Consider the following 27,072-nt stretch of genomic DNA (forward strand, 5'->3'; position numbering starts at 1 on the left):
CTTCCAATTGACTATCGAAAGAGGCTTTTGGATGAATTAGAGATTTGCTAATAGACAAAAGAGGTTTAAGTTAAATTAGCTGGATGAGAAAAGCGTAGTGACGAATTATGGTGAAATCGATTTCCTAGAAGTTTTCTTCCCTATTGAATTTGATCTTCAAACATCAGTTTTACTTTCTTTGCTTATTTCTCTTGAGTTGATCTAGTTTTAATTGCTACTACAAAAACCTTAGTGATTCCTCTAGATAAAATTGAGATTAGCATAATTTTGGTATTTGGCAAGAGTAAGATACCAATCCCTGAGGACGATACTCTTCTTATTACTTTACTATAAAACTACGATACTGTGCACTTGCAGTTTTGCACCGGTCAAGTTTTTGGCGCCGTTGCCGGGGATTGGTTTATTCTTATTCTTTTCGTCAATATCGATACAAAGTAATCTTGGTTTTAATTTAGAATTTTGTTTTAATTTGTTCTACAGGTGTGTTTTTGACATTGGATGCGCCGTATTAGATCTCATGACATTATTCCTGTTGATCCGGAGATTGAGAGAACTCTTAGATCACTAAGAAGAAATAAGATACTAGCTATGGCTGAAGAAGATCGTGAGGTACTACCACGCACCTTGAAGGACTATGTACGGCCAGTTGTGAATGGAAATTACTCGAGCATAATGCGCCAGCCAATCAATGCCAACAACTTTGAGCTCAAACCAGCTTTGATTAGCATGGTGCAGCAGGCTCAATTCAGTGGATCACCACTTGATGATCCCAATATTCACCTGGCTATGTTCTTGGAGATTTGTGACACTGTGAAGATCAATGGTGTTACTGAAGACACCATTAGACTGAGATTGTTTCCCTTCTCTTTGAGGGACAAGGCTAGAGGTTGGCTACAATCTCTACAACCGGGAAGCATCGTTAGTTGGCAGGACATGGCTGAGAGGTTTCTTGCTAAATTCTTTCCTCCTGCCAAAACAGCCCAACTCAGGAGTGAGATTGGCCAATTCAAGCAAAATGATTTTGAGTCACTCTATGAAGCATGGGAAAGGTATAAGGACTTGATTCGACGTTGCCCACAACATGGATTGCCAGATTGGTTGCAAGTTCAGATGTTCTATAATGGGTTAAATGGGCAAACTCGAACTATAGTTGATGCTGTTTCTGGTGGAACTTTGATGTCGAAGACAGCTGAAGGTGCTACTGCACTTTTGGAGGAAATGGCCTCAAACAACTATCAATGGCCAACTGAGAGGACTTTGGCTAAGAAGGTAGCTGGAATTCATGAATTGGAGCCGATAGCAGCTCTTTCCGCTCAAGTAGCTACTCTATCTCATCAGATTTCAGCCTTGACAACACAAAGGATACCACAAAGTACAGAATATGTTGCATCCACAAGCATGATAGTTCCAAGCAATGAGGCGAGTCAAGAACAAGTTCAATATGTCAACAATCGGAACTACAATTATCATGGTAATCCTATGCCAAATTACTATCATCCAGGGCTTAGAAATCATGAGAATTTGTCATATGGAAATACCAAGAATGTGTTGCAACCTCAACATCCTCCCGGATTTGATAGCCAACCAAGCGAGAGGAAGATGTCACTTGAGGATGCCATGGTTTCCTTTGTTCAGGAGACCAATGCAAGGTTTAAAAAGACTGATTCACGGTTGGACAACATTGAGACTCATTGTAGCAATATGGGAGCTGCTATAAAGAATATTGAAGTGCAAATTGGGCAACTAGCCACTACCATCAATGCCCAACAAAGAGGAGCTTTTCCCAGCAACACTGAAGTGAATCCAAAGGAACAATGCAAGGCCATCACACTTAGGAGTGGAAAAGAAATAGAGAGGTCACCATTGAAGGAGAGCAAGTCCACCCCTACAGCTGTGAACATTGGCCAAAGCAAGAATAAAGTAGAAGAATATGAGATTGTCAATGATACACTAGAGGAGACCGACTTTGCTCCTACAATTTCATTTCCTGACAATCCTCCTATTCTTGCTCCTCCACTTCCTTACCCTCAGCGTTTTCAAAAGCAAAAACTAGATAAGCAATTTTCTAAGTTTTTGGATATTTTTAAGAAAATTCACATTAATATTCCTTTTGCAGATGCCTTGGAACAAATGCCAAATTATGTCAAATTCTTGAAGGACATCATTTCCAAGAAGAGAAGATTGGAAGAGTTTGAAACAGTGAAGCTTTCTGAAGAATGCAGTGCTATTCTTCAAAAGAAATTGCCTCAAAAATTGAAAGATCCGGGGAGTTTCACTTTGCCTTGCACTATTGGAAATTCATTTTTTGATAAAGTTTTATGTGATTTTGGTGCTAGCATTAATCTTATGCCACTTTCTGTTTGCAGGAAATTAGGACTTGAAGAGATGAAGCCTACAACAATTTCTTTGCAACTAGCGGATCGGTCCATCAAGTATCCACGTGGAATCATAGAAGACGTATTGGTAAAAGTGGATAAATTTATCTTCCCTGCTGATTTTGTGGTGTTAGACATGGAAGAAGATGAAGAAGTCCCACTAATTCTTGGCCGACCATTCTTGGCTACGGGAAGAGCTTTGATTGATGTTCAAAAGGGTGAGTTAACATTGAGAGTGAACAAGGAAGAAGTTTTGTTTAAAATTTACCAAGCCATGAGAATTCCAGAAGAGCCAAGCACTTGCTTCCGGGTTGATGTCATTAAGCAAGGTGTGGAAAAGCCCTTTAAAGAAGATGCACCAGCCAATCACCTAGAACGAGCCTTGCAGCAAGATACATCACTTAGCAATGAAGTGGAGAGGAACTGTACTCTTATTCCTCTTAGAGATCCCGATTGAGGAAGATTGAAAAGTCTGGCTGTAGACTTTAAAACAAGCGCTTATGGGAGGCAACCCATAGATCTATCTTTATTTCTTTCATTTATTTTATTATCTTTATTTATTTAAGTTTTAATAAATTGGTTTTTGATGCAGGTTTATTTAGCAAGAATAAAGAGCTGGAAAATTTTAAAACCTCGGAAGGTTCACCATGAAACCAGGGAAGTTCCTTTATTTTTTCAATCCTTTTTACTTTTGCATCACAATGAGGACATTGTTTAGTTTAAGTTTGGGGGTGTAAACTCCTATAATCATTTGATCCTCTTGTTTTCTAAGTCTTGGGTTGTTGATGGGTTGTTTGAGTCTCTTACCAAGCATGCATTGGAGTAAGATTGAATTCTCTATGACTCTGAAATTTGTGATTGAAGATGGTTTTGAGAAAAATTTTCAAAAATTTCTTTTATGTCAAGTGAAGTTTTGTGGGTACTTTGGTTTAAATCTTTGACCTTGAACACAATTGAGCACATAGTCATTTTTCTCTTATTCCATTTTGTTTATGAAGAGAAGAAGTTGAATTAATTGAAAGAGGGAGGTTCGATTTTGCTTTGCTCTAGAATCCGTTGATGGGTCCTTGAGGCGAAATCCTAGTTGAGACCAAATATTAGAGAAATGATCTAGGCATTTCTTTGGCATAACCAAAAAGCTTTCCCAGCCGTCCTAAATGTCATGCCATCATTACATGGTGTGTTTCCATAGTCAACCCCCTTGAGCCTTCATGAGCCTTTATTGATTCTTTAAACTACATAAACCATGCCCGCTTTAAGCCTGAAAAACAATGAATCTACCGTTGATAGTTTGAGAAAATACTTTGGTGGAGAGTTACATTTAAAAGAGAAAATTGGTTACATGATGAAAAGTATTATGTTTGCTCTGTTTGATCAAAGAAAAAGAAGAAGAAGAAAGGAAGTGATAAAAAAAAAAAAAAAAAAAAAAAAAAAAAAAAAAAAGAGGAAAAAGAAAAAGAAAAGAAAAGAAAAGAAAAAGAAGTCGCCAAGTGGAAAGTGAATTACCTCAAATTTTGTTAAGGGAAGTGTTGGTATTACATCAGTGATTACAGCAATAATAATGCCACAAGTATGAGCATATTGCCAAGAAAGAGCTATGATTTGAATCATGTGAGTTTCTCTTTTAATGTTCTTTTCACTAAGTATTTTCCCAGTTTGATTTAATTTCCCATATCCAGTTCTTTCTTAACCCTCACCCTGTGGCCTATCATTACAACCTTAATAAAGACCTTTTGATCTTTGATTTTGGTGTTGACTACATTAGTGGAGAGGATTTCTGAAAATTGGACTTATGGGGTTAAGTTTTAAGAGAATTCTTCTGATTTTGGTTGTTCTACTTTTATCTGAGTTTGCAGGTGGTTTGAGGTTAAATTGACTATATCACACACACACTCAAGGTCTTAGCTTTAGGTTGAAGTAAACGCCTAACTCTTGCTTGACAAATTGCAAAATTTTTGATTGATTTTCTTGCTATCTTTGATGTTAAAAGAGTAAGATACTAGAGGTGAAATCTAAATTCATAAAAGCTTTGTGAATCATGATACTTCTCTTTGGGGTCGAGTTGATATTGCCTAAACTATCATTTGTTTTTCTTTTTGTTTGAGGACAAATAAAGTTGTAAGTTTGGGGGTATTTGATGGATTGCAAAATTTCATATTGCAGATTTTACAAGTTCGCTCGAGCGAAGGCTTTTGGCCGCTCGAGCGAATTCAGGCAGATTCAAACGCTCGACTGCCGCTCGACAGGGAGCTCGAGCAGGTTGCTGAAAAACGAAGATCGCTCGAGCGGAGACATTGGCTGCTCGAGCGAAATCAGGCAGAGTCGAACGCTCGACGCGCGCTCGACACCCCGCTCGAGCGAACATCGTATTTTGACAGATTTTAGGTTTTCCGCCGTGGGACCATATAAAAGGCCATTCTTCACTCTAGAGCCGCGGCTTTTTGGACTGGAGAACACTCTTTGGGAGAGAAAAACATAGCTAGAGGGATTCAAATCATTTGTTTTGGAGACAGAATTCCAATTTATTGCACGTACGTTGGATTCATACACGAGCACGGACGGGAGAAAGGCGTTGAATCGTTCCCTTGAGCTTTTGACGACCAGTTGAGGCTGCAAGGAGGATTTTTCAGTGTTTATTTTCTTCTTCCCATCTTCTCAGAATAATTATGGTGAATTCGTTTATGTTGAATTTCAATTCTAGCATGAGCTAAATTTTCTAATTTCTAGGAAAACGATGTAACCTAATTCCGAACTATGCTTGTTTGTCCATGCTAATTTAATGAAATTCTCTCTTTGTTTATCTGATTTATTCTGAATTTATTGCTTCTAATTAACTGGCCATTGATTAGATGATTATTAATCTTGTGATTTGCTATCGAAAGAGGGAATCATAGGGTAGATCTTGGATATTTCAGCATAGGTAAGTATAGAGATCGAAAGACTTGTATGAACCTGTGTAGTAATTAAATCATTGGTCTTATTGCGTTCTTGATTATTTAATTTGCATACTCTTGTGTGAATTGATAAACTAGAATCACTTCCAATTGACTATCGAAAGAGGCTTTTGGATGAATTAGAGATTTGCTAATAGACAAAAGAGGTTTAAGTTAAATTAGCTGGATGAGAAAAGCGTAGTGACGAATTATGGTGAAATCGATTTCCTAAAAGTTTTCTTCCCTATTGAATTTGATCTTCAAACATCAGTTTTACTTTCTTTGCTTATTTCTCTTGAGTTGATCTAGTTTTAATTGCTACTACAAAAACCTTAGTGATTCCTCTAGATAAAATTGAGATTAGCATAATTTTGGTATTTGGCAAGAGTAAGATACCAATCCCTGAGGACGATACTCTTCTTATTACTTTACTATAAAACTACGATATTGTGCACTTGCAGTTTTGCACCGGTCACCAACATTCTAGAGTATAGCTTTGTGGTCATGTGTGATTGTTAATATTTAACAGTGTTCTTGTGAAGTGTTTAATTGTTATTTGCTTTTCTAGTTCTTTTTATAATAAAACTGTTAATTTTGAAGACTTGGTTTGGGATTCCATTGTTAGGTTTCGGTTACTTGAGCTTGTTGTTTTGGTTTTAGTTTCCAACATTCTAGAGTATAGCTTTGTGGTCATGTGTGATTGTTAATATTTAACAGTGTTCTTGTGAAGTGTTTAATTGTTATTTGCTTTTCTAGTTCTTTTTATAATAAAACTGTTAATTTTGAAGACTTGGTTTGGGATTCCATTGTTAGGTTTCGGTGACTTGAGCTTGTTGTTTTGGTTTTAGTTTCCAACATCCTAAATATGATTGAACAGTTGGCCATACAGCCACTTGGTTTTGGTTATATTTTGGTACTCTGTATCCAATATGATTGAACAGTTGGCAATCATGCCACTTGGTTTTGGTTATATTTTGGTACTCTGTATCAAATATGATTGAACAGTTGGCCATACAGCCACTTGGTTTTGGTTATATTTTGGTACTTTCTGTATCCAATATGTTTGAACTGTGTTATATATCTTTTTATTGTGGCAAATATATATTACTTACCAACTAATTTTGGGAAATTAGTCTTTCCTTTCTCTCCTTTGTATCATCTTAGAAATGTCATCATCCTCATCAATTTCTTATTCATCTTTTGCCACACGTACCATGGCTCAACCATTGTGCTGTTGTGGGGTCAAAGCCACACTTAAATACTCAACTATAGCAAAAAACCCTGGCCGACCATTCTTAGGGTGTCCAAAGTACAACACAGAGGTAATTACATCTGTATCATATCCTTTGTTTCCCCACTCAGTCACTTTATGTGTTGTCTAACATCTTTATGTAACAATGGTCAGGGATTACCCTTCTGCAAGTTTTTCCAGTGGGCAGATAGTAATCAAGTGACTGAGCTCTAGCTCCAAGAAAGAATCATGCTCTTGTTACAGAGGGAGAAAGATCTGGAGAAAATAGTCCATCTTCTTGAGAAAAGGGAGATCGACCTGCGGAAGATAGTGGATCAGCTTGAGAAGGAGTTGGTGCGTCACACAGAAGATGGAGATATTCAGATGGAGCGGAAACTGAGTTCTTCACTTTTTAATGGTTTTGCATTAGTGGTGGTATTAATTTGTATTGGACGTTTGATGCTCTTGTATTAGAGGAGAGGGTACTAAATTCCAGCCCAGTGTTGTCATTAGTAGATTTCGTAGCATATCTTTTCTGGTTGAAACTTTTCTAGGTCTTTTGGTGGTTTTGTTTTTGTATCTAAATGCACTGAGTAATCATCTGTAACTTGCCCCATTTTGTTGGAGTATGTAATGCACTGAGCATTATTTATTCCTAACTAATGTAGTAACCAATCTTATTGTAATAAGATTGGGTCTTATATTTCTTGTTAAACCTGAATTCAGAGGGATCAATGCAGGTCTTTATAAATCAAATACTTTGTTTCAATAGCCGAAACATTCATTAGTGGTTGGGTTGTATTTTTTGTAATGAGAAATCAATCAAGTACTTTTCGTAGACTACTCAAAACATGCATAACCTGTATACAAACAGGTATCATAACCTTCAAAATCCCGTGCAAAACCATACTCATATCTACTCATGCCTAGTAGTACATGCACCGGATGCACTACAACACATGCACTATCTTACCTTACCCATGCAGATAAGCTCTTCGATTAGTGAGCACTATCTTCATCACCTATACACCCTTCGATTACCACGAAGGTATCTTCATCCGAAACATCCTCATCCAACACAATATTACATTTCTTCATATCCTCAACTGCATGCACTATAACCCCCCTCATCACATACAACCCAGAAAGCTATGCCAACTACATGCACTATAACCAATCCCTTTACATTTTTCCAGCCAAATACAACTATAAACCCAAAAACCAGTCCAAAACATTCAAAATCTCATGTGTAACCAATCCAAAACATAACTGCCAAGCAAATTCAATATAAGGACATGTATTCCATCTCAATGAACACAACATCCAATCCATTTCATAACACCTATACAAAATCAACCCAAACCATTCATTACATAAAAAATCAACCCAAACCTTTGCTTTTCTGTTTGCTCTTGTACAAAATCAACCCAAAATCATTAAACTTGCTCAAAGCCATATTTATTGAAGATGTTCACTATGCCAAATTTCATTTCACCAACAGTTCTCAAATAACAATATTACATTTTTTTGAAGCTCTCGTCCTAACTAGTGAACTCTTCGAGACAAACTTCATCCTCCACACCATAGGTCTTTATAGTACCATCCACCTTCAGTAAAACTGGGTCCAAGTCGATAACGCGGGCAAGTTGTTGCTGAACTTCCCTAAACTTTCCATTCGTGTACAAATCTTGATATCTCTTTTCAATGGGAGATCTTGAGATGCAGTGAATAGTGACATTAAATGAGTGGAAATCCGCTACATTTTCGTTCTCAATTTTCTTTTTCAAGGCATTATCATATTGATCGACAAACTCTTTCAAGTTTGTCTTCGCATGAATATAGCCGTCAAAAAATGCATTCATGCTCTCACTCCGCTGAGTTGTACTCATTCCAGCCCAAAAAACCTCTCTCAAGAAGGCCGGTACCCAATACTCACGCTCAGTGTATAAACTCTGCAGCCATGCATTCTCATGCAAGTTGTACATGGTGATGAACTGATCCCAACATTTCTCAAAATTTTCCCGACTTTGGCTGTCATACACACATCTCATTAGTGCAGTTTTCATTCCAGTCTTGTAGGAAGCATAGCTCCCAAGCTTTTCGGGTACTTTCTTAAGTATATGCCAAAGGCAGAATCGATGCCGGCTCTCGGGGAAAACAATTGAAATAGCATTTTTCATCGCTCTGTCTTGATCAGTGATAATAGCCTTAGGGGCTATACCATCCATACACTGCAACCAAGTCTGAAATAACCACACAAATGTCTCTGTATCCTCTGAGGAAATCAAGCCAACTCCCAACAAAATTGATTGCCCATGGTAGTTTACACCAACAAATGGTGCAAAGGGCATCCCATATCGATTTGTCAGGTATGTGGTGTCAAATGTGACCACATCACCAAAATATTGGTAGGCTGCTCTACTACGGGGGTCCGCCCATAATACATTCTTTAACCTCCCGTCATCATCCAGGTCCATTAATGCAAAGAACCCCGGATTTTTGTACTGCATTCGTAAAAAGTAGTCTCGAAGCGCCCCAGCACCACCTGCGCCAGCACCACCTGCGCCCAGTCGTAGATGTCGTGCCTTGTCGATGTAGTTACGACAATCCTTTTCCAAAAACGGGAGGTTCTCAAATCCACCCGCGCCAACAACAAGAGATCCAAAACTCTTATTCATTCGAATGCCAGCCATATCATTTGTATCAAGGACCCTTTTTACGGATTCACTTACTTCTCTATTACATTGAAAGAAGCGTGATTTCTTTGGGCTAAGGTTGTGGTTATGGATATTGTGAACTGAATTCAGCCGAAACTTTCCATCAGGAGTTTTTGAGGCATTAATCTTTGCCTTACATTCAGTCTTTCCTGTCGGACGAGGGTTGGAGACATTCAAAATTCTATTCCGGGCCTTCCCACCACGGGCACAGGCAAGCGTAACATATCTAACAGTCCCATCCTCTCCCCTCTCACTTCTTTTTGTCATCACCCCAAACCCGCATTTCTTCCCATATTCCTTATAGTAACTCATTAAATCTTCTAAGGAATTAAACTCCATCTTGGACTTTGGCACATCATCACCATCCATTTGCACTTTCACAGATTCTCCAGCACTGGATATGGGGGTTTCAGTTTCCCCACCATCGGGTCTGTTATCTTCTGCACGTGGTCCATCCGCAAAACATTCATCAACTCTAGAGGATGTACATGGCGATTCGATTTCCCCACCATCGGTTCTATTATCCTCGGTACCTTGGAATTTGCTCATAATGGAGCCTGTACTAATACGAGATACCAGGCCTTCCATGCCATGTTGAAAGGGGTAACTACCATTCTGGCAAAAAGAAAAAAACAATGCAATTAAACTCCTTTAAAAAACCAGGTTGAATTAAAATAACATCTAACTCGATATGACATCACTACCTGTAGGTGCATTGGATATTGGTTGGCACTAGGATATGCTAAAAAACCCCGGTGACCAAGCAGGCATTGGTCCATAATAACTGTGCATGTAATTTGAGATGTTTGGAGAAGTTGATGGTATGTCCTAAAATGTTTTGTAATAAGTTATTGATGTGTATTGAAAATAAATACTAATAAACAAATAATGTTTTCGATATATTAAATAATATAACATACCGCGGGTGGGGAATTTGAGCTAGATGGCCGCAAAAAAGATGGGTCTTCTTTTCCGTTTCCCATTCTAAGAGGGAGGCAAATGAATTGTCAATAGTAGTATTATATAACTTAAACCACATTAAAATCTATAAACTAGTATATAAAACATGATCAAAGATATGTATATCTACAAAAAATCCTCAACATCAACATTACTAGGAAGGAAACAACGTATTGCAAATGCTTTCCAACCAATCACTTGGAATATATAAAACCAACAAAGTTATCATTGACTATAAATTTGCAAAGCTGGAGAACATTGACATAGATTTGGTACCTACTCAAACCATTCCAAGTATGGTTTTCCAAGTTGACAAAATCTTCTTCTAGCAAACATTCAATTTGTCTTGTCAATTTTTTTCCCTCTTTAGATATTTGATTTCTAAATATCTATCCTACTCACCCTCAGAATTGATATCTAAATAAATATTGACATGTTCTATTTTAATTCATAAAGCAATTTCTATAGTGGACTGACAAGCAACAAGCAATACGTATGAAGGCCCCTCAAGCAATACTGGCCATTACTTCTTTAACAGGAAATTTCTGTTCCTTTTGCACAGGATGCAAGTCAGACCCATAAAGAAATTAGTTGAGATTTTCCTTCTATCATAGCGTTTCCTTCGCTCCATAACAAGCCAACATATTGACAGATCATCTAGCTGCTTTAACTTCGGTCACACGTACAGGATTTGCACAGGTCAATGTAAAAGGATGCAATTTGTTTCCTTTCTAATGAATGACAATTTGAGAAAGGGAAGGAGGGAAAGTTCTACGTACTATCATTAATGTAAAGAAAGACAATATCAGAGCTCTATCCTTTTCCGTCGTCTGATTGTTTTCTTTTAAACAAGGTCATTATGAGTATTTCAACATCATTACTACAGACCAAAAAACCTTTGAAAACAAAATACCAAGGCTAAATCAGTTTGTGTAAAATGAAACGAAAGAATACAACAACAGAAAAATAAAAATAACAAAACAGAAAAATAAAAACTGAACTCATTACCGAATCAATAGACCACAATGTGTATGAAGGCCCCTCAGATCTAGCAGTAGTGACGGACGGAGACCTCAACAGCCGGTTTTGTCCACGCCGGCGACTTTCAGACGACGTTTTCAGGCCACGGCAGTATCTGGTCTTCTCTCTGCTTCAGACGAGGGTGAAAAACAAAACCAGCTTCCCAACATTTCGATTTCCCTCTCTTTTTCTGCTTTTTCTGCCTTTTTTTTTTAATATTAAAATATTAGCTGACGTGTACTGACACGTCAACTGATGTCACACCCGTTCCGCAAAACCGGTTGTATGTAGTAGTATTGTTCTCATTTTGGGTTGGTTATATAGGGTCGGGTAGGGTACACGACTTAAATGTTCAGCCCTTGTCATGAAAATGGGTTCAGTGGGAATGTTGTACCAGGCGGTGGAGATTTTGAGAGTGTAGAGAGCCAGTTCAACCGATGGAATTACGGTGGCTGTGAAATGCTTGGTTAAAAGCTAGGATGATGCATTGATGAAAAAATGGTCTTTTTGGTTTATGACTTCATGCCCCATTCAGAGCCTTGACCGCCTACTTTTCAGAAGACCAGAAAACATGGGGACATCGCCTCTCAGTAGTGAAACTCGGTTCATTCACCAGAATGTGAAGACGAGCAACGTGATGCTTTACTCCCATTATAATGCCCGACTTGGTATCTTTGGCTTGGCAAAGTGGTTAGAACATGGATTCTAATAAAACAGAAAAAATGCATTTGCACACAGAACTTTATTCAAACAATTAACAGTATATACGAGGTCAGTATATATAGACCTTTCCATAACAGATTTTGCAGTCTATTGCCATTCATCTTTTGACACCTGTCTAGCCTAGTTTATTACAAGAAGATTCTGCAAACTTATTCTCAACTATTCTAGAAGAGTCTTTGGAAGCACACAATTCTGCTGCCTTGATAGATTCGAGTACCAAACCAGCAGATCCTCAATCCAAAATCACCAGTTTCAGCTGGTAGAGAACAAGAATTGATGAGCACAATTTTTTATTTGCCTTTTGCCGCCTGAGAGTTTCCAAAAGCAAGGTGTTGCCACTTTGCCACTGCAAAATCCAATGTACGGGCAGTAGATCTCACACGAGCTGATGATCAAATAATTTTGCTCGGCTGGATCTGAGGCTGATGAAGGAAAGCTTCTGCAGGCAGGGGATTCTTGGTTACCAGATGGATCTATGCTTTCGGATATGGAGATGTTGATTCATCTTGCACTCCTTGACACACCCCACAACAGACTCGGACAAAACATGAAATTGCTTAAGGAAAGACTTTCAGGCAGCATTTTCTGGCAACCCTCTGTGCATCTCTTTATCCTCCCTCCACAACAAGATGTTAGCACCACCAGGTCCATGACAGTCAGCACCAGCACAGCTGCCTCATCACACTATGTCATCCAAGTAACATTACAGAGTGAAGAATAGATGATGCAAACTGGGTTTTCTTTAGCTTCAAAATGCAACCCCCCCGGAAGCATGCCTACATGTATCTTTAGAGAGAATCTAGTTTTCTGTAGTTATATCTAAAAGTCTGCGGTATCCATTTCAAAGAACCATTCACACAAAAGCTTTTTCAATAAAATTTAGAGAATACGGGAATAACAAATTATAAAAAGTATAATGAGATAAACATCAGTAGATATCATTGGGATCCGCAAGATGGTCCAAACTACAAACATCTGTAAAGACATCTTAAATGATTGAAACTAGAGATAATATCAAGTATTTACATATTTTTGCAACTCAAGGTATATACACAAATTTCTTAACCTGTCCTGTATTTGTTTAACCTTCTGTAAGAGGCATTTCTTCATCCGTGTCAATCCCAACCCATTTGATGAAAGCAAAGAGGAACTCCCTGAAACTGACCTGCCCATTCCTGTCCCAGTCCATTTCTTCTGCATTTACTCAAAAAGAAAAAAATTCTAAATAAAAGGAACACAATATTGAGAGGGGGAATAGAAAAATTAAAAAAACAAAACAAAAGCCAAATAGCAAATAATTTATACCGAAACGGGTTCGAGTGATGTGAGAAGGGGATTTCTCCCGAGGAGAAGCGTCATTCAACGCCTTGACCATGTCATTCTTATTCAGCTTTCCATTTCCATTCTTATCGAGAAACAAGAACACTTCAATTACAGTATCAAAAGTCGCTTCAAGCCGTGGCGAACCCAACCTTGACGTCTGAAACAAAATCCAAAGCATTTATATATAATTGGTCGGCACAGAACTTAATATGCATGTCTAACTCTGAAATAAACAAAAGGATTGATATAAAGCATATCGTGAATACAGTATTAGAGGAAGGCCCCTTCAGAAGATAGATAAGACAGAGAAGAACAATAAACTCATTGAATTGTATCCCTTCATGGCCATCAATGTCACATGAGTGGAAAAGATCCTCAACCTCCTCCTCGGTAAGATGGAGTTGCAGTTTCTGTAAGCATTTCTTTAGTTCCTCTTGGTCAATAGTTCCATTAGAGTCCTCATCTATGAGAGAGAGAGAGAGAGAGAGAGCCACTTTACAATAGACTTTTATGACAAGCTGAAAGGGGGGAAAAGCTTCAGGGTTGGGGAATCAACCAAATCTTACCATACTGTTCAAACACAGCTCTAATGTTTTTCAAACTGTCTCTTAACTGAGGGAACTTCATAATTATGCTGTTAATTGACTTGAATTTGTGATATCCTGAGAAACCTTTCTTGGCCTCAACCATTTTCCTTTCAAGCTTTGCATCCAACCTCTTATACTTGTTTGGTGAGCTACAACGGTAAAGCATGCTTCTTACTTTGATGGATAAAGACTTCAGAGAAAGCCAGGGGCTAGGTGTACCTTTAAATAAGACACAATGGGGGAATCTATTTAAGCTCAACATATATGATGAAACCCATATCTTGCCTCCATATCCTACATCATAGTCACTCCACCAGTTATGCTATTATAACAATTGCATTACACGACCACGTGATGTTTCACTAATCATACAAATTCAAGATCAATAGTATAAAGGCATACTATTGATCTTGACAATATCAGCAGCATCAGCATACTCTGGTAATAAAAAAGATAAAAATAAAAATGTTTTGATACATGTGAATTTTACAATTTTGAAACTGCAATTTTCTATATATCTGACAGTTTCAATTGAAAAAACAAAAAGAAAAGGAATTTCTTTACTTCTATGCGTGGGTTTTCTTTTGGATTTCAGAAGGAACATGTGAAAGTAGAAGGTAAGTATAATATTGCATAAGCAAGAGCTCTTCTTTTTTATTACAAGGGAAAAAAAGACATCGGATGGTGATGTTTTGGCAGCTAAGGTGCGAATTCCTTGTTGAGAATATCCTGTTCGACTGATGATAATTGTGTGGCAGCAGCAATAGTGATTCTAATGCAAGTTGTGACACTGAAGGATAGTGCTTATGACAGTGAATTAAGAATGATGCTCTTAGATATATATATATATATATATATATGTGTATATATTTATATGGCTCTATATATCGCCGTGGAGTGGCAATTGTAGTCCTAATGGTTAGCAGTCATAATGCACATAATGTGATGGTGGTCCTGCAATTATTGTCTACTTACTTTGCCTATACTTTGAATAAAATTACCTTACTGCATCTTTGGTACGACAAATTTTCAGATCTTCTCACAAAAAAGTTATTGACTTTAATCCAAACATCTTAAATTTTTTTAAGAAAATGTTTCTATTTCTCTAAAACACATTTCTTGCATCTAGGTTTCTGTGAAAAGTATAAGACACATAAACCAAAAAATAACTTCAGAAATATTTTTTTTAAACCCCTAAATAATTACAACTGTTCAAATCTACCTACTCACGTTCATAAACCATAATGCAGAACATAATTAAAAAGAGTTTATCCATTTTTTTTTTTTTGATCGATAAAAACGTTTATCCAAATTTTCCTGTCTACTCTTACAAAAACCAATAAAGAACACATCTCAAAATTTTCTTAAAAAATTCTTTAAAAACTCAAACATTCCCAAAATTTTCCTTAGACAAACATTGTATAAAAAAAATGTTTTCTCCACCCATTCACACCATACAAAAGTAGAAAGAACCAAAGTTACAGTAAAAATGGATCAAATTTAGAACTTATACGGATAAAGAGCCATATAAAAAGTGTAATTGTGCATACAATTCAAACCCTATCAGTTCAATCAATTACAACAAAATAAATTGTATGCATTGGCTGTGGATCTGTGAAGTTCCAGTGTTGAACGACAGGAAAAGAAACAGTTGTATTCGTTAAAGGAGTTTGGTGCAATGTCGTTTGGCTCATTTAGTTGTGCGCTGTCATTTTACTTGTAACACATGAGAATTAGATTGTGTAGAGAAACGGTGTCGTGTGGGTAAGTTGGGCGACGTCGTTTGAGTAATTCATTTTATAATGTAGAATAATGTAAAGATTGAAGATGGTATAAAAAGTAAGAACCCAGAGGAAGAACTCATTCAAAAGTTCATTCACTCTCTCTCTCTCTCTCTCTGTGCTTCTTGGAGACTGACTGTCTCGAATAAGTCACTGGAAAAGGGCCCATTACAGTTGGTATCAATAGTCATAGTGGAAGGGACTCGCTCTTTTGCTCAGTTGAATGAGGCGATGATGCATTTAAGGCAGCAGCAGTAAAGGCAACAAAAACAAATAGAAGATACGATTTCAATTTTGATACAACAGCAAGAATCAGCAAGCATGGATAGAGAAAATCAAGATAAAAGGCTTAGTAAAGTACTGCAACAAATTTCAAGAATTTCAGTTAGTACCTCAATGGGTAATGAAGATCCTGGCAGAAATGGCATTGACACTCAGAATCTTGAAGGTGTTGGAGAAGTTCATCATAGGGAAACTATTGATAGAGGCTTTCCCAGGGGCATAAAGTTAGAATTTCAAAGATTTTCTGGGCAGAATCTTTCGGCTTGGGTGTATAGAGTTAATCAATATTTTCTCTATCACCAGGTTCCACCAGGTCAAATGATATTCATAGCTTCTTTCCATATGGATGATGAAGCCTTAATTTGGTTTCAAGATGCAAGTGATGCAGGTGGTTTTCATTCTTGGAAGGAGTTCGAACAGACTGTGCAAGTGAGGTTTGGATCATCTCCATGTGATGATCCAATGGAAGCATTAACAAGATTGAAGCAGGTGAGTACTGTCACAGCTTATAAATCTGAGTTTGAATTGATTTCCAATAGAATACGGGGCATTTCTTGAAGAAGTTTGTTATTGTTTTTTCGATGATATCCTTGTTTACAGCAAGGACTTGGAGTCTCATTGTGTCCATTTGGCTGCTGTATTGGATACTTTGGAGAAGAATCAGCTGTATGCTAAAAGATCAAAGTGTCACTTCGCTTGTGAAGAAATAGAGTACTTGGGGCATTTGATCTCGAGGCGTGGTGTTAAGGCAGATCCAAAGAAGTTGGATGCCATGGTTAACTGGCTTGTACCAAAGAATGTGAAGGGATTGAGGGGTTTTTTGGGATTAACAGGCTATTACAGAAAATTTATTAGAAACTATGGAGTTATAGCTGCACCATTGACAGCTTTGTTAAAGAAGGATGCTTTTGTGTGGAATTTGGATGCAACACAAACATTTGAGCACTTGAAGTCAGCTGAATCTAGCCCACTAGTGTTGTCATTGCCTGATTTTACAAAGGTGTTTATCATAGAGTGTGATGCTTGTGCAAATGGTAGAGGTGTTGTACTAATGCAAGATCAGAGGCCCTTGGCTCTCTTGAGACAAGCTTTGAAGGGTAAGAATTTATTGCCTATCTACGTATGCAAAGAAGTTTTTGGCTCTAGTCATTGCAGTCAAGAAGTGGAGGCCTTATCTTCTTGGGGGGTCTTTTATAGTGAGAACTGATCATCACATCTTGAAGTATTTACTAGAGCAAAAAGTAGGCACATCAGCTCAGCAAAGATGGCTTTCTAAGTTGTTGCGGTGTGAGTTCAGTATTGCATATAAAAAAGGGGTGGATAACAAGGTAGCAAATGCTTTAGCAAGGAGAGATGGAGTTGAGGAGTCTGCAGCTTTAAATGCCATCACTGTTCCTAATCCAAAATAGCTTGAAGATATTCGAAATGCTTATGATAGAGATCCAGTAGCAAGGCAGCAGTTGGTGGCCTTTTCTTCTTCTACATTTGCCCTTAAACAAGGGATTTTGTTTAAAAAAGGGAGGATCTACATTCCTAACTGTGTAGAGCCAAAGCTGAAAATTCTGCATTTTGTTCATGCCAATCCCTTAAGAGCACTCCCAATGGTTTATGTATCCTATCCTTTAAAATACATAACCAAAACCCACTTTTTCTATTTTACATACTGACTTTTACAATATACCATACATCAACTTATCTATTCTTTCTTCATATCATTTAAATATTATATTTTTTAATATTTTTTATTCATTTCAAATATTTTCTCTAACTACTAATAATATCCTCATATCTTTTGATATTTGCAATATCTCCCTATATACAATGTCATATAATTATATTCTATTTTATATTAATCCAAATTTATAAGCTAAAACAAAATATAAATTAACTCAAAAAATAAAAAAAAGAGATTATATAATAAAAATATTGTCAAATTATATTAAAAGAATATCCATTCTCGATAATTCTTGAAAATATTCTCAAAAAATACCTGCTTTATTATTAACAATATCAAAACTTTTGCATGCATAAAAGTCGAAAGGACTTTTGTTGGTGTATTTCTAAGATGAAATTCGTAGTTCTATTAAATGGAAGCCCAACAGGTTTCTTCGACAGCACAAGAGGCCTAAGACAAGGAGACCCGCTGTCCCCTCTACTTTTTGTTATTGTAATGGAGGCGCTAAGCAAAATGATTTCAGCCTTGGTCCTCAACGGGCGGGTGTCAGGTTATTCGATCGGACCTCCAGGAGGGGGTTCTATTAACATTTCTCACATATTTTTTGCAAATGACACTCTTATTTTTTGTGTGGATAACCGTAACCAGGTTCGAGTATTGAAGGCCCTTTTACTTTGTTTTGAAGCATCTTCTAGGTAGTGAATATGGACAAATCAGAGATGGTGCCTGTCGGGAGTGTTCAGAATCTAAGACAGTTGGCTAATACCTTGGAGTGCAAGACGGCCTCACTTCCTATGACATACCTTGGCCTCCTGCTAGGAGCCGCCTCGAGAGCGGCCTCCGTTTGGGACACAGTGATTGGGAAAGTAGAGCGCCGCTTAGCAGGTTGGAAGAGAATGTACCTGTCAAAAGGTGGAAGGATTACTATGATAAAGAGCACACTATCCAACCTACCGACGTATTTTTTGTCCTTGTTTCCTATTCAAGCAAGTGTGGAGCTTCGCATTGAGAAATTACAATGGAATTTTTTGTGGGGGGGAATAGGTGAGGAATTTAAATTCCACCCCGTCAAGTGAGAGAAGGTATGTAGCCCCATTTCTAATGGAGGTTTGGGCATAAGAAACCTGAGAATTTTTAATCAGGCGTTACTTGGAAAATGGTTATGGAGATACCATAAAGAATCAGAAGCACTATGGAAGATGGTGATAGAGAGTAAATATGGTGGCTTATGGGGAGGATGGTGCTCCAGTGAAGTGAGAGGGGTATACGGAGTCGGTTTGTGGAAACACATAAGGAAAGGATGGGGGGTTTTCTCTCGCCATTCAAGACTACGCCTAGGTGATGGAGCCGAAATTAAATTCTGGCATGACGTATGGTGCAGTAATGCAGCTTTAAAGGACTTATTTTCTACTCTATTCAGGATCGCTAATGCCAAACACATTTCAGTGGAGGAAGCTAGGGTAATAGCAGGGGGACAAGTTCAATGGAACATCAATTTCAGCTGGGCAGCAAATGATTGGGAAATGGACAGTACAGAAGCTCTTCTCAGTTTGTTGTATTCCCTCCAAAATAACAATCAGCAAGCTAACTTATTGTGGTGGTTACCAACAAGTAAAGGTATGTTCTCAGTTCGCTCGTTCTATAAGTCTCTTTCACAAAAACATCCTCTTCAGTTTCCGTGGAAAAAACTCTGGAGACAGAAGGCACCTCTAAAAGCTGCATTGGATTGCCTCTTTGGGTAAGATTCTCACAACAGATAATTTGAGGAAAAGAAGGGTGATCATCGCAGATTGGTGTTGTATATGTAAGAATGGGGGAGAAACGGTGGACCACCTCTTATGACACTATGATATATCTTGAGGATTATGGAACGAGATATTTAGTAGATTAGATTTGGGTTGGGTTATGCCTGAGACAGTTGTGGCGGCATTGGCTAGTTGGATAGATTTAAGAGGCAATCAACAGATCAAGGCTATTTGGAAGATGATTCCTATTTGTATCATGTGGTGTTTATGGCAGGAGTGTAATGAAAGGACTTTTGCGGACAAAGAGAGATTGATGGAGGAACTAAAAGCTTTCTTTCTTAGAACTCTTTGTACATGGACCATTGCCATTAATTTTCATGGTCAAGCCTTTCATGACTTTCTTGTATCTTTTGCCCTCACTTAGAGTAGGGCTTTCTTTGTAACACTTGGCTATGCCTATTCTTTTATTAATACAATTTGATTTTACTTATCAAAAAAAAAAAAGTCGAAAGGACTATAAACGGAGTGCTAGAGTGTACATGAGAGATAAGAGAGTGGGGCCTGTGCAAAAGTGATAAAAGGGTTAGAATGAAAATAAGATAAACAGGCAAGAGGATAAAATGAGAGAGAAATAATAAATAAATAAAATGTTTAGAGGAATGAACAGTAACCACTACATCTAGAGGATTTACTTTTTTTTTGACAAGTCTTAATATGCTAACACGGCTATATATAGGGACCAAATGGAGCAGATGCAAGCATGAAAAGCACAGTAACATGTAGAGGATTTACTGTAGCTGAATGTAAAATAGAAATAGAATAGATAATCCAATGGAAGAGACTTTTGGCCATCTTTCTTTCTATTTTACAGAAATTTATATTTTACAAAATCCATTGTGAGTGCTGTTAGTTGGTCTTTCAGGATTTTATAAGTCATAGGACCAGAACAGATTTCTACTGGTCGCGCTTAAAATCTGAAGTGAAGAATTTTATTAGAGAATGCGAGGTATGCCAGAAGAATAAGGTTGAGAATGTACCTCCAGCAGGCTTATTACAACCATTACCTATTCCTCAACAGGTATGGACTGATGTTTCAATGGATTTTGTGGAAGGGTTGCCTATATCAAATGGTAGTTATGGTGGTAATTGATAGGCTATCGAAGTATGCACATTTTTTAGCCTTAAAACACCCTGTCACAGCAGCTACAGTAGCTTTATTATTTCTGAGTAATATCTTTAAGCTACATGGAATGCCTAGGAGCATTGTCTTGGATAGAGGGGCTACATTCACAAGTTCTTTTTGGAGAGAATTTTTCAAGTTACAAGGTGCGAACCTGTCTTCCTCTTCAGCTTACCATCCTCAAACTGAGGCAGTGAACAAATGCTTGGAGCATTTCTTGAGGTGTTTCTCGGGTGATAAGCCAAGGAGATTGTTTGACTGGTTGCCATTAGCAAAATGGTGGTATAATACGACCTTTCATGCCTCCACCAAGTTGACACCATATGAGGCAGTTTATAGTGTTCCTCCTATTAAATTGCAGCACTATATTCCTGGGTTGTCTCTTAACCAAAACCAAGCATTGGAGGAATTGCTCAAGACTAGAGAGGAGATTATGGGGATTCTGAAGAACAATTTGGTGTTAGCATAAGAAAGGATGAAATTGTAGTTTGATAAGCATCACACTGAGAGAGAGAGAGAGAGAGAGAGAGAGAGAGAGAGAGAGAGAGAGAGAGTTTATGGTGGGGGATTGGGTCTATTTAAGGCTTAGACAAAACTCATTAGCAGTTAGAAGAAACATGAAGTTGTCACCAAGATTTTTTGGCCCCTTTCAGGTATTGAGCAAGATTGGACAGGTAGCTTATAAACTTGATCTTCCTCCTCAATCACAGTTACATCCAGTCTTTCATATCTCATCTTTAAAGAAGAAGTTGGGACAATACATTTCTCCATTGTCTACTTTACCAGCAGTAGATGACCATGGTGAGTTTATGCCTGAACCTCATCAGTTTTTACAAAGGAGAAGCAAGAAGGTCAATAGCAGGGTTTTTGTTGAAGTTTTAACTCAATGGCAAGGAACTGCACAGGATGAAGCAACTTGGGAGTCTTATTAGAAGCTTAGAGAAAAGTTCCCTCACTTTGTGGGCAAGATGCTTTGAAGGGGAGGGGTATGTAATGTGGCGTATGCATTGGCTGTGGATCTGCGGAGTTCCAGTGTTGAATGATAAGAAAAGAAACAGTTTAATTCATTAAGGGAGTTTGGTGCAATGTCATTTGGCTCATTTAGTTCTATGCTATCGTTTTACTTGTAATGCATGAGAATTAGATTGAGTAGAGAAATGGTGTTGTGTGGGTAAGTTGAGCGACATCGTTTGAGTAATTCACTTTGTAATATGGTGTCGTATAAAATGATGTAAAGATTGAAGAAGGTATAAAAAGTATGAGCCCAGAGGAAGAACTCATTTAGAACTTCATTCATTCATTCACGTCTCTGTCTCTCGGTCTCTATCTCTCTTCTCACTTCTCTCTCTCTCTCTACTTGTTGGAGACTGACTGTCTCAAATAAGTCCCTGGAAAAGGGCCCATTACATACATCAATATGAAAGAAATTATGCAGCTCCAGGCAAAAAGTTAAGATAAATGATCACACTTTGCCTTATCATGCTATTCAAAAGAAGAAAGAAAAGATAAATAAAACAACGAGCAAAATTAACAACATCAAGGGCTGGAAAATTACCCCAAACTATATCTAAACTACTTCAGATTCACCGGAACTCATGCCAGCCAAAAACCAGGAAAGACTTCTTCTACTCGTCTCCCTACACTGCACACCCTGACAATGGGTCCCACACATCTTTTAATTTAACTTAATTTATTTTATCCCGCCTGCATCTTCTTCCACTTTGTGGTCTTCCAAACCTGTTAAGTAAAGAGAGTCGAGGTCTCCAACAAGTAGAAGCCGAAACAACCAAAAAATGCTGCTCATACTCCACACTTTCAGATTATCAAGGATGCTCTGTTAGCTCTGAATAAGAAAAGTGGGTCCAGCCCATACGCCATAGCCAAGTACATGGAGGAGAAACACAAGGCCATATACCCACAAACTATAAGAAGATATTTGGGTCTGCAACTAAAGAACTCGCTGCTGCATCTGTATTTTTTTTTAAATAAACATCAGAATAACCTCTTGTGCCTCTTTCCAAATCTCCCACCCGAGACAAAGTATCCAATCATTTTCTTCTTTTTCTAGGAACATAAAAAAATCCCTTTTCTCAACTAGAATAAACTCTTTTATCCCCTTTTCAGCTAACCCAGCCCTAATCTTTTCCACAAAAGGAGATATTCAATCCAAAATAATTTGAGAATGTAATTTATTCTGTGTATCCTTCTCCAGCCTTTGCGGGAATGTAATTTGTTTGTATGTATATAAACTTGCAGAGAAGGCAAAGCGAGAGAGAATGTAGAATTTCGTTTTTGTTCTGTGGGTATATTGTTTTGGTTTTTTTCAAGACCGCAGACGATCAAGGATGGGATTCATCTTCAAGATTTATAGACGGAAGAACAAGGCGGAGAGAGAGAGAGAGAGCCTTTTCGACAGGGGGGAGAACAGGCAGACCCAGACCCTTTTGTCCCTATTCTCTTTTGTCCGGTTTATGAATTTCTCTTCAGACCCGGTTTGCCACGTAACTACGTGCGGTGTAATGTTGTTAAGCTAAATTATCACACTTTGCCTTATCATGCTATTCCAAAGAAGAAAGAAAAGATAAACAAATGAACGAGCTAAATTAACAACATCAAGGGCTGGAAAATGACCCCAAACTATCTCTAAACAACTTCAGATTCACCGGAACTCATGCCAGCCAAAAACCAGGAAAAAGAAGAAGACAAATATGAATACTCATACCCAGATAAGATCTGGCATTGCCCACAAAATGGTTCACAGATTAAGAGCACAGAATCAAAATCTGAAAATTATCGAAAAAATAAAACAAAAGAGAAAATAGAAAGGGGGGGAAAGACTTACCCGAAGAAACTTTCATGACGTGAAAGAGGTAAAAGCCAGCTCTTAGACAAGAGGAAAAGGGTCGCCACGAAATAAGAAATTTATCAAAGAAGAGAAGGACCCGGGAAGCAAAAGAGAAAAAAGTAAAGGTAATCAACGAGAGAAGAAAAACTGGTTTTCCCATCTAAAGTAAGTGGAGATGCCATTATTGCCTTTGACAAGGAGTTCTGGATATGCACCTCGTTTCGAGGACTCTTCCTTGTTTAAGCTTATTATCTAACGACACGAAAGGACACCCTCTTGGCTCTTGCTTGGAAAGTTGGACATGTCTGGAATTACACCGTCTTTTGTTTTTGTTTTTTATACTTCCTGGACGGACAAGGATAGGTTACGTGACATCGCTCATTAGTATAAATAACTTTTTTTAAAATATTTTTTAAAGATATTTAACTATTAAAATAATATATATTCATAATTGTTATAAAACTATGGAAAAGGAAAGAGAGAGATAAATTTATTATAAAACTTTCTAAAAGGAGAGAGAGATAGAGCTCAAAGAAGTTGTGAAACTTATGAATTTCTTAAAAAATTCAACGTTATATATATAGGCGTACAAAGGGAACTATGCTAGCTTACTATGCAGTACTATGCTGCACTATACACTGTGCATATGTCGGCCATTCACTATGCCAGTTACTATATAGTACTATGTTGGCACTATGCACTGTGCATATGTCGGCCATTCACTATGTCAGTTACTATGTTGTACTATGCTAGCATTATACACTGTGCATTTGACGACTAGATAAATGTGGTCATACAATTCAAGACAGTTTATAACACTTTCCCTTTGGATGACCATATTTAAAGAATATGCCTCGTTAAAACCTTGCCAAGGAAAAACCCTGTGGGAAAAAACCAATGGCGAAAGAAAAAGAGTACAGTATTCATGTGTATCGCCGAGTGCTTTAGGATTGCCTCATTAAAACCTTGCAAAGGAAAACCCAGTGGGATAAAACCTTAGCGAAGGAAAAATAGTACAATCAGCACAAGTCTTCAAGACATTACTTCCCATGAAAAGTGCATGATAACAGGTATTCAAACCTCCGCATTCCAATGTTCTGCATAATCTTCTTAAATGTTGCAGTTGGTAGTGCATGATAACAGGTCTTCAAACCTCCGCATTCCAATGTTCTGCATAATTTTCTTAAATGTTGCAGTTGGTAATGCTTTAGTGAATAAATCTGCCAGATTTTTACTTGACCGTACCTTCTTGATATCAATTTCAACTTTCTTCTCATGAATTGCAATGATCTTCTTGTATGTATCTGAAAAATAACTCGCATCTGTACATCCAACTAACTGTGGACTTGATCCATGTTGATAAAATAATCTCAACTGGATCTTTCTGCTCATCACTACTCTTCTGGAGTTGTGCTCTTCTGGAGTTCTTGTAAATAACACAGTTAGTGGAGAATTCATTAACATTAAACCTCTAACCTCATTTTTTAATAAACACGGTGGCCAGCCTTTTAAGATCAGACAAGCACTGCGGATTTTCAACTCCTCTGTAGGTGTCAAGCACCGCAGCTGTCAGGCGTGCTGTCAGGCGCCGCAGAGCTATGAAGTTATATTCCATCTCTTTTCTCTTGCTTCACGAGAGATGCTGTATCATAATTTTCTCTATAAAAGAGATATTCAGCTCATCTTCATTCGCATTTCATCTTCTTCACTTTTCTGTAATCATACTGCATTTTTATTCTGTAATTTCTTTCTGCATTGTTATCCTGCAATCTCTCTCTGCAATGGCTCAGCAATCTTCTCAGGGTCAATATATGAGGTATTCGGCACCTCGTTCATCAGCTGTTCCTGCTTCTACTACAGGTGCTATCATGCAATATAATGATCTGACTCGTAGGTCAGATAATGAAGCTATCTATGAGCTTGTGAGTCTCGGTACCCGATACTCATCATCCATTGTCGCATTTTCTCAGCGACTGCAATCCAGAACTTGTGGAGTTGACGATCTCCACGATAATATTGCTATACTTCAGTGACTTCTTCTAGAGTCCAACATGAAGATAGAATCAATAAAGAAAGAGAATAGGAATTTAAAATCCTTACTTAAATCTTCTTTTCGATTGTCCACCCCTTTAGATAGGGATGCTATGCAGATTCTTGAAGAACAAGAGCGTTTGAAGAATGAGGCAAAGTGTCTCAAATTTTTGTAATTCTTGCTTCAAGATAATAAAATAATATTTCACAAATATTCATATTTGTGTTTCTATCTTTTGGTAGATGTTCTGTGTGCTCCCTTTTATTTCTTCTTTAATAATGCACACTTCATATCAAACCCATAATATGAATCTGAAATACTAATTGTATTAAAAGATGGTATTTCATGACTAATAACATCATCCATCTTCCCATTGAAGCCGCAAGGGTTTCAGATTTATATTTCAAATATGTGTAGTTTTTATGAGCTCTTCTGGAGCCTCAATGACATTTAAATCATATATATAAACTGCAATAATAGCTTGTTTTCATTTGCGTTTGGATTGCTTTAGATCATATAAGGATCTTTGAAACTTGATATAATACGTATTTTCAGATGTATTCATATTAGAAGTTTCAAACATTTTCTATCCTTCAGGGATTTTCATATATATATATCATGATCCAATGATCCATATAAATATGCAGTTAATCAGGCATATCCAAACTCTCGGTAACTTTCAAGCTAATAAAAATCTCAATATGATTTCAACCACTTTAAAATCATATCAATATTGTTTCTTCAAGAAACTAACTTGTGATTTCTATATCACATTTTCAAATTAAAAGTTTCAGGCTTTTTTATATCATGTATATAAATATCTACTGATATTTAATAAAAATCACCTCTTTAGGTGTTTGGACTTCAAGTCCATATTTATTACATTTTACTTAGTGATATCAATTCTGCAGGAATTGAGAAACTGACTATTGATTTATATATCACATTTTTATTTCCTTTCCATAAATACCCACTGACATTCAACAAGCATCACATTTTTAGGTGTTTGGACTATAAGTCCCGATGCATCATATTTTACTAATGAATCAATTCTGCAGGAATTGTTTCTTTCAAATTTGGCCCATATTTTACATCGTATTCTTCGACCATTCTTGATTCACTTTCATCATTACTTCTGGTAATGTCAATTGCCATCTCATATGGAAATACATTGTCGACAATAATTTTATTTCTATCCATAATTTCTCCATTATTCACGAAATGTAACTAGATCTCGTTATTTTCAGGTACCTGTCCCTTTTCAAGGGAAGACATTTTCATGAAAAATCTCTTCAGGAGGTACTCTTCAAGAGTTTATATAGGAGAATTTTATACAGAGAATTTGGATGGACTTTATTGCTTGTTTTGTGGGTATGGCCTCTTCAGGAGCACCAAATTATTTGTGTCTTTCTCTTTTGAGACACTCTATCTTTTGTATCGATAAGTCTCACATGCCTTTATACATGTCTTTAGACTGCTAAATTTCTTAATTGTCCTACAGGGACTTCAATCCTCGCTGGAATTTTAGCAGCTAGAATATGAGACATTTTTATCTTATTGTATCTAAAATTTAATTATTATCTGAACTTCTGGTTCACATATGATAATCAAGATAACGTCGAATAATTTCATCTTATTTGCTTCAAGCAAATTTTTCTTTTCA

General features: G+C 37.3%; 2 protein-coding genes, 1 long non-coding RNA gene and 1 other non-coding gene across 8 annotated transcripts; all 4 read right to left on the reverse strand.

Annotated features, from left to right (window-relative positions):
• Positions 1-981: 981 nt before the first annotated feature.
• On the reverse strand, positions 982-1,088 carry LOC122302125. Its single transcript, XR_006240367.1, has one exon. It is a non-coding gene; the product is annotated as a small nucleolar RNA R71 (small nucleolar RNA).
• Positions 1,089-8,080: 6,992 nt separating this feature from the next.
• Positions 8,081-10,035, reverse strand: LOC122301775 (protein FAR1-RELATED SEQUENCE 5-like). The gene is made up of 3 exons (XM_043113157.1): positions 9,961-10,035; positions 8,465-9,871; positions 8,081-8,365 (listed from the first exon to the last, which is right to left on the reverse strand). Exons 1-3 carry the CDS (start codon positions 10,033-10,035, stop codon positions 8,081-8,083), a joined length of 1,767 nt encoding a protein of 588 aa, XP_042969091.1.
• Positions 10,036-12,876: 2,841 nt separating this feature from the next.
• On the reverse strand, positions 12,877-23,660 carry LOC122300278 (probable calcium-binding protein CML22). 5 transcript variants are annotated; one of them, XM_043110800.1, is made up of 5 exons: positions 23,375-23,660; positions 13,849-14,163; positions 13,663-13,775; positions 13,265-13,439; positions 12,877-13,153 (listed from the first exon to the last, which is right to left on the reverse strand). In XM_043110800.1, the coding sequence occupies exons 1-5, from the start codon at positions 23,535-23,537 to the stop codon at positions 13,041-13,043; spliced, it is 879 nt and encodes a 292-aa protein (XP_042966734.1). In that variant the 5' UTR covers positions 23,538-23,660; the 3' UTR covers positions 12,877-13,040. The 5 variants fall into 5 exon arrangements, with proteins under 5 accessions (XP_042966734.1, XP_042966731.1, XP_042966735.1 ...); XM_043110797.1 differs by having other exon boundaries at positions 13,549-13,775; positions 23,375-23,658; XM_043110801.1 differs by having other exon boundaries at positions 13,663-13,745; positions 23,375-23,655.
• Positions 21,783-23,368, reverse strand: LOC122300280. Its single transcript, XR_006239972.1, has 2 exons — positions 22,088-23,368; positions 21,783-21,920 (listed from the first exon to the last, which is right to left on the reverse strand). It is a non-coding gene; the product is annotated as an uncharacterized LOC122300280 (long non-coding RNA).
• Positions 23,661-27,072: the final 3,412 nt, after the last annotated feature.

This window comes from Carya illinoinensis, chromosome 2 (genome assembly GCF_018687715.1).
Source record: "Carya illinoinensis cultivar Pawnee chromosome 2, C.illinoinensisPawnee_v1, whole genome shotgun sequence".
NCBI classification, from domain to species: domain Eukaryota; kingdom Viridiplantae; phylum Streptophyta; class Magnoliopsida; order Fagales; family Juglandaceae; genus Carya; species Carya illinoinensis.